At 45.2% G+C, this 8,119-nt stretch overlaps 1 protein-coding gene across 1 annotated transcript; it reads left to right on the forward strand.

Annotated features, from left to right (window-relative positions):
* The first annotated feature begins 662 nt into the window (after nt 1–662).
* On the forward strand, nt 663–2,118 carry LOC123114161 (putative cytochrome c biosynthesis ccmC-like mitochondrial protein). Its single transcript, XM_044535537.1, has one exon. It carries the CDS (start codon nt 878–880, stop codon nt 1,598–1,600), a length of 723 nt encoding a protein of 240 aa, XP_044391472.1. The 5' UTR covers nt 663–877; the 3' UTR covers nt 1,601–2,118.
* The last annotated feature ends 6,001 nt before the right edge of the window (nt 2,119–8,119 follow it).

The raw sequence follows: 8,119 nt of genomic DNA on the forward strand, positions 1-8,119 counted from the left end.
AAACCTTTCCTTGACAAAACCATTCTCAGCTAATAGAAGCCGAGCTATCTATCCAGATCAGGGTTGAACGAAGCGAATGGAAAAGCCAAAGAAAACATAAATCCATTGCGATTAGAAACCAGTGACTCTACAGCCAGGGCTCGATGGCGATGTAAGATAGAAAGAATGGGGAGTTAGGGCTTCGGTTTCCTCTGTAGCCAGTTTCAATTCCAAATCATTTGCCGACATGCGGACTCACTTCTCTTTTATGGGATGACTTTTATTATCCAAGTTGTCTATTTACGTGGGTGAATCAAGTACAACAAGTCAGGTCAGAGCTTGTGGTAGAAGATTGGGCTCTGCTACGCAGATCCACTCAACTAGGAAAGAAGTACGCATTGCTGACTGACTGTTTGAACGATCCTAGTTACTAGTAGCTAATCAAGTCAGAGTAGGGTGCCCGAGAAGCTTCTTGCCGGTGCCCCCAAAAGCAAAGCACAGACTCTACTCACCCACGCGTTTTCCACCTACGGAGGGAGAAATCATCGAAATATCCTCATCCCCTGAAAGGGAACCCGAAAACAGGACGAGAGTGGATAGGGTGACTAAGGAGGCCGTAAAAATTAGTAGTGCATTTTGGAAAGATAAGATTACAAAAAGGCGAGAGCAGCATAATTGTTAGTTAGGGGTAAGAGGGGACGAGCCCGTATAGAAAGTCAATCCTTCTTTTTCCGATATGCCGCTCCGCAAGCAAGGAGTGCCACGCACGAGCGGAGCGAAAACTAAGCAAGGGGAATTCCGTCATTCCATGGAAAGCATGCGAAATCCTTTGATTGTTTATAGAATCAAAATAACTATATAGTCTTTCTTGTTCCACTTGCAAGGCAAGGAAAATAAAATGTCAGTTTCGTTATTACAACCTTATTTTTTTATGTCAAAGACAAAAAGCTACGCGCAAATTCTCATTGGATCTCGGTTGTTCTTAACAGCGATGGCTATTCATTTAAGTCTTCGGGTAGCACCACCAGATCTTCAACAAGGTGGAAATTCTCGTATTTCGTATGTACATGTTCCTGCGGCTCGGATGAGTATAGTTATTTATATCACGACAGCTATAAACAGTTCCTTGTTCCCATTAACAAAACATCCCCTTTTTCTTCGCTCTTCCGGAACCGGTACAGAAATTGGTGCTTTTTCTACTTTGTTTACGTTAGTGACTGGGGGGTTTCGGGGAAGGCCTATGTGGGGTACCTTTCGGGTGTGGGATGCTCGTTTAACTTCTGTATTCATCTTGTTCCTTATTTACCTGGGTGCACTGCGTTTTCAAAAGCTTCCTGTCGAACCGGCTCCTATTTCAATCCGTGCTGGACCGATCGATATACCAATAATAAAGTCTCCAGTCAACTGGTGGAATACATCGCATCAACCTGGGAGCATTAGCCGATCTGGTACATCAATACATGTTCCTATGCCCATTCCAATCTTGTCTAACTTTGCTAACTTCCCCTTCTCTACCCGTATCTTGTTCGTTCTAGAAACACGTCTTCCTATTCCATCTTTTCCCGAATCTCCCTTAACGGAAGAAATAGAAGCTCGAGAAGGAATACCACTAAAAACCTAGTTCGCTCTCAAATAAAAACCTAGTTCACTCGCTAAAGCATCCATGGCTGAATGGTGAAAGCGCCCACCAACCTAGAAAGGCAAAATGGGTCAAAAAGTAGGTTCGATTCCTGCCGGATGCACTGCCTCTTAAAGACAGAAACAGAGGAGGGAAAGAAGGTAGTATAGGGAACTTGCTTTTGGATTCTTATCGAAAGTGAATCCCTCTAACACTTCTGTTAGTGTTTTATGAGAAAATCTTTTATAGACACAACAAGTGTGAAAATCCTTAGTCACTAGGCAAGAAAGCTCGATGGGAACAAAAAGGATACAATTAGTTCATAATCAAAAAAATGTACAATTTCAAAGGAAAGAAGGAATGGCAAGTTTCCCTCCATTGAACATCAATCAATCTAGAAATAGGTAAAGGAAGGCGTATCACAGGGGTATTTTGCTTTTTTCTATTCACTTCCGTGGGGTTCTAAATTGAAAACATGAACACAAACGAAATCGTATTGAAATTACATAAAAAAAGAAAAGGGAGGAGTAGCTCTTGGTTTAAAGAAAAGGGAGGAGATGGATCGAATTCAGTCTTTTGCCTTTCTTTGATGATCTTCCACACATCTATTTGAATTCCCTGCGAGTGAAGGATTTCTCGTATGGAGAAAAACCTCTTGAGCGCTATCTGATCTTATTTTTGTATTTCAAATATGGGACCTGCCTTTTTAATGGGACATCCCGGCAACAGGCCTACTCATGCATGTGGCCAAGTACTCGACCAATCCTCGGAGCGAAGGGATGAACGAATTCTCGAGGTCTGGTTCATTGAGGTCAGCATCACATGAAACCTTTAGCACTTCCGTTCGATATTGGATGGAGTATGGCTGGAAGGTCAGCCTAGCTAGTCTTGTCAATCGGCCCTGACTCGTCTTCTCCTTGGTACCTACCGCTATTGAACTTCGGTACCTATATTCCTGAAACAAGACAGACCTTCATGAAGACCTTCTATTTTGGAATAAGATCGGACATTTCCACATTGAGGTGAAATTACATATGAGGAAAATAATCCTGGACTACGAAAGCTGCCCTTGTGTGGTAGAACCAGGTCTTCCACCGGGCGGTCAGCCAAGTACTGAAGGCCCTATCTTGATGTAGAATAGAAGTGAGTTCACACTAAAAATAGAAGAAGCCCTATGATTTTGGAGCCCTGCTATCAATCACTTCGGTAAAGGGATCGAAAGATTATGGTCTGAAATAGAGATTTGAGAGTCCCTCGTGTGAGTACGTGCTGAAGAGCAAGGAGTGAAAGTGCGTTCATCTTTCTTTCTGCTAGTTGTTTCCTGCTAATAGTGATTAGTGAGTGCCCCATACATAGCCAATGTCCGCCCGTGTTCACATCCAGTCTTCTCTGTACACTAGTGCAGCTTCCAGCTCTATGCTATGTATGGTAGTCGTTTGACTCGGGAATCCCTGATAAAAGCTTTTAGTCCGTGCCTGGCAGTTTCAGCCGTGGTCCAGTCCAGCAGCCTCTTTTCGATCCAAGAGTCGCATGAGAAGAAAGCTTCCGGTTAGCTTCAGTTAGTGTTAGTTAAATAGAACGGGAACCTCGTAACTATGCCAAGCCCGATCTTGGTTCCAATGCTGCAGAGAAAGGTTATGGGTAAAAAGAAGGTCTTTATCCTGGTGTCATTTACTTTCATAAAGCAAATCTTAGTAAATAAATGTGGGTGATCCTACTTAGAATAAGACTTATATTGTGGTGTGAGGTACTAATATAACTCCACTTTATGCGTATAGGAAGGCGGCTGCTTAGAATGCTAAACAGGCCTACTAGATGGCTTATGCTAGAACAAGTCAAGCTCAACAATGCTTAAGCACAAGGAATGGATGCGTTAAAGACTGGAAATATAGAGTTTATCTCAACCTAACCTATGCAAGCACTTATCCCCTTGCCTTGGATTAGGCACTACAACTATATGTGACTTAGAATCTGACCAGTAACTATACCTTATGAAAAGTAAGCACTAGCTATAGACAGAACTATATAGTCCCGAGTAAGTGGCGCGGAGCGGATTGCAATAAAGCAATAGAGAGTTAGCTACATATATTGAAGTTGAATCTATGCTCTTTGCAAGGCAAAAAGCTATCCAAGATAGTAAGTACTCGGCGGTATACTCCTGTAGCTCCTTGATTCCTTACGCAAGTTAGAGCCTTATGAAAGAGGGAAGACTGCTTATTAATAGGCAACTTTTCTTTAGACATAAAAAAAAGACTGCTATTTGAGGGAATGCAGCATGGGCCCTATAACTTGCTTTTCTATTTCCAACCAAAGCTAGAAGAGCAGCGCGTCTATCCTGAGTTTTCGAGTCTAGCTTGCTTGCTCACTTCCTATAACGGCAATCAAAGAAAATCTCGTTCTGATCCTATAACTTAACTAAACTTAACTAAGTAGTAAAGAGAAGATTAGGATGAGTAAGCCCTGACTTCAAGTCTATGTATAGCAACTAGCTATATTACTACTTATTAGTCATACTTTATCTCGATGGACCTATTGCCGCCTATTTAGAATAATAATAAAGTCTTCTATGGATAGTATGACTTAAGATACCCCGTTGTACTGCGCTCTTCAAGTGTGCTTCTTCCCCCTTCTCCCTCTTACCATGGCAAGTCCTTGGGAAATAACTCCGATGGGCAGAAAAAGGAAGGCGTTAAGAGACCCTCCTGGCCCAACCCTAGACACTCTAAGATCCTTTTTCAAACCTGCTCTGCTCCCATTTAAGGAAAAAGAATTTCACGTTCTTCCTGAAAGGAAGGGAGGATTAGGAAAGTCCTATTGATTGCTGCTTTCTCCAGACCGCCGGGAAAAGCATGAAAAAAAGGCTCGAATGGTACGATCCCTCCGTCACCCCAGAATGAAAGGGGTGATCTCGTAGTTCTTGGTCTGTGAAGATGCGTTGTTAGGTGCTCCATTTTCCGTAGTCGCACCAGATCCACATAGTACTCTTTTTCCATTCCTGGTGGTAATAAATAGTACGCGCTTTTATTGATTAAAGTCTGAATCCTGTAAGAAATTGGTGATAGTGATTTGAATGTGTATTGGTACAATATGAAGTATCCTCTGTACTACTTTAAAGTATTGGTACAATATCAAGTCTCCATACCACTCTTTTTTTTCTATTCCATTCAATTCCTTCAATAGGTGTAAAAATGCATTTGAACTTTCTTACTCGAAAGCTGTTCGCGCAGGAGGCGATAGCAGAGTAGCTGGATTTCACACTCAAAGTGTTGAGGCCTATTCTTTGATGCAGGGTAGAATACCAAAGTGTGTACCAGTTTGAGAATAAGCATGCGCGGTCTTCTTCAAACCGAAGGGGAGAGCCCCAGTAAGATAAGATTGAATTCATCTCGGAGCTTTGGAATAAGAAGATGGACCAAGCACCCACCAACTTAATTGTGAGACGAGCAGCTAAGTGGGGATATAAGACTGGGCATGCCAGAAATCACTCTTGCCCTGCGCTTCACTACCGTCTCCGGACCTCTGATCGTCGGCTGAGAAGAGGGCTGCAGGAACATCCATCCTTCTTCATGCTTCCTGTGCAAACAAAAGGAAGGCACCACTGATCATATTTTGATGCAATGTGTTTGTGCAAGTAGGTGCGGTTTGACTGTTTGCAGGCTACACAGCTGGATAGATAGTTGTCTAGTTCCTACGATGACTGATAATCTGGAGGAGTGGTGGTGCATCTGGTACCCGTGAGAGTACAAATATGTGCTCAAACCTAGAACCCAAATGGTGAATAACCAGGGGATCTCTGAGCTGCTTCTACCTTATGGACATATATGGAAAGCATGGCTCCTACAAGTCCAGTTTCTGGGGGATGTCGCCTCAAGCAAGACAACAAACTCCATGTACGTATGGTGTCATAATCAAGGCCTGTCATGCACCTCGGTTATATCTGTTTCTCTTTTTTGTTGTTGCTAATATCAGTGCCAATTTCTCGGTCGATATCTGAAAATAAGATAAGGTGTTGCGGAAAGCGAGCAAGGCAATTGGCCCACGGCTCATTGCGCTCATCTCTTTCCTCCTCTACAAGAAAAGCTCTTCTCCTCCCTTCGGCGCTGCCGTCGGTCCGCCTCATCTCCGATGGCCTCTAGGCCATGGAGGTGCAGAGGATCCGCCGGCGGGAGGGACCCCGTTCTAGTTCTTGTTAGTTCCAGCGTCTTGGTTAGGGCTGTATGGTGGCGGCGATGTCCCTTAGTAGGAATAATGACTCCCACGTTCTATCCCCATCCCGATGGTATGTCTAGCGCCGGAGGAGGACGTGTGGAGGTTTGTCTCCGCCGGATCTCGCTGGATTCGGTCGATGCTGGTCTTCGGTGGATCTGTTTGGATCCGGTCTTTGTTTGTCTTCGTTTGGTTGTTTACAGGTTTGACATTTCTGATCTATGAGTTTCTTCGTCGGTGATGGTTGCTACTTTGGTGCGCTGGTCCTATGAGGCCTTAGCACGACGACTTCCCGACTGTCTACTACAACAAGGTTTGTCCGGCTCCGATGAGGGAGGGGTGGTGACGGCGGTGCGCCTTCGGCTCGCTCCAGTGCTTGTAGTCGTCGCTAGGTGGTCCACGGACATGGTTGTAGTTTTTATTATCGATGTTGTTCTTTGTACTGCCATGATTGAAGATGAATAATGGAAGTTTCTCGCAAAAAAAAGAATAGGATTCTCAGTTCACTAGTTTACAAGAACGAAGAAAAAAACTCCACTGCGTCGCTGCGTTCTGGCGACACGGAGGGCGATAGTTAGCGCCGCCGCCAGGAGCCCTCCTTCCCCGATCTCCTAACGAAGCCGGGCGAGGCCGGGGACGGCGGCGGCGAGGCGCTCCCCTAAGGCGCCTCTCTCCTTCCTTGGGTGTGCTCCCATGTGTGGCCATGGCCCGCGGGTGGCGGCAGCTGGATCGCGGGGTGGGGGCGATGGGGCTACGGTGTTCTCTGGCGTACGACGGCGTGGGTCAGCGGCGTCGGGAGGCTAGGTCTGGATCGAGAGGAGGGCGGCGTGGGTCGGTGGCGTCGGGAGGCCAGGTCTAGATTGAGAGGAGGGCGGCGTGTGGGCTGCTCGCTTCGGCTAATATTGGTGGTTTGGTCCTAGCACTCTTCTTCCGCCAAGTCGTCTTTCTGCCACATGCCAACCTCTTGGATCTGGCTGCTGACGAGTTTCGGTCTTCCCCATCGGAGATCTATACGAATTGGCTTATTTTCCCCTGGATATCTAGACCGGAAAGGCTCCGGTTGCGTGCGCACATATTATCAGCGAGCACGGCTTCACGTGGGCGCGCCGCAAAGCTTCACTTTCTTATCGGTGCCATGAGACAAGTCTAATTCAAGATTCTCAAGGCATTGATAGAGGCGAAGAAAGTCATGGTGGTTGTGATTGGAGGTCTTGTAGCTTTGGCAGAAGGATGTATTGGATGTGATGAAAACTGTGTACCAGGTGTATGGTGACTTGCGACTGCGGCCTCGACAAGTGGGGGCGGCAACACCGTGGGGCTGCATTTTTGGTGGTGCTCCTCGAGTACCGAGTCTTGATTATCAGGGTGAATATTCAAGGTCTGGCCTTTATTGGTTGTAACTGGCAATGACCTTGTTGAAGGCATTATTTTTTTGGGTGAACCCGGACTTTCTCCAGGGTGAAAACTCAAGATCTTTGATCGGGCAACGACAACGCTTGTGTATTGTTTCCTTCTTGGAGGCGTTGCTTTTGGAGAACCTCTTTTGTATTTCGTGTGTTGTATTCTGTGGTGGTTAGAGTGTTGCTGATGCTAGTGATTCATCACTGTGGCGGGGTCTTTTTTTCTTTCTTTTATTTTCTTTTTTGACTGTGTGTATCCTTCATGTCTTTGTCATCTTATTGGTACAGACGTCGGGTGTAGTTGGTATCTTCGCAATATTAATATATTCCCTTTGTCAAAAATAAAGTTTACAGGAGGTGAGAGGCCATGAACTCCTCAGGACATTAGTCTTTGATGAACATTTTTCACAGGTTGGTTACATGGTAAAGATGCTCATAGTCTCACACAACGAACAAACATATGGCAAGGAGCACCCTCCCTTGTGATCTGGACCCAGCAGGAGCATGATGAACTCCGGGATCCAGGCTGGTTCCCACTTCCCAGCAACCTTTTTCCAGATCAAAAAGGACAAGGAAGAAAGACCATCCATAGCCCACACCAGCAAGTTAATTAGCACCACCACATACTAGAAGCACCATTGCTGGTTCTTCCTCTGCATATTGCTGGAATTAACACCATGGTTTTGAATGCACAGAAGGAACAACTGGACAGATAGACATGCCATGGAAAGGAGGAAGAGTGTTTTTTCTTTTGTTGACAAAATTCACCTCCTTTATTCACTTGCTAGCAATGTTGCATCGTTTAGAAGCATAGAAACCACTGCATCCGGTGCTGAATCCATCGACAGAAGTAGGAGACAATCTAGCGATTCTAGCCAGTTCATGATCTAGCTACTTCATTACTTTCCCTATTACA

The sequence above is a fragment of the Triticum aestivum genome, chromosome 5B, assembly GCF_018294505.1.
Source record: "Triticum aestivum cultivar Chinese Spring chromosome 5B, IWGSC CS RefSeq v2.1, whole genome shotgun sequence".
NCBI lineage: Eukaryota > Viridiplantae > Streptophyta > Magnoliopsida > Poales > Poaceae > Triticum > Triticum aestivum.

Bases quoted from the DNA above. Each gene is read 5' to 3' on its own strand.
- LOC123114161 (XM_044535537.1), top strand. From the start codon at position 878: ATGTCAGTTTCGTTATTACAACCTTATTTTTTTATGTCAAAGACAAAA.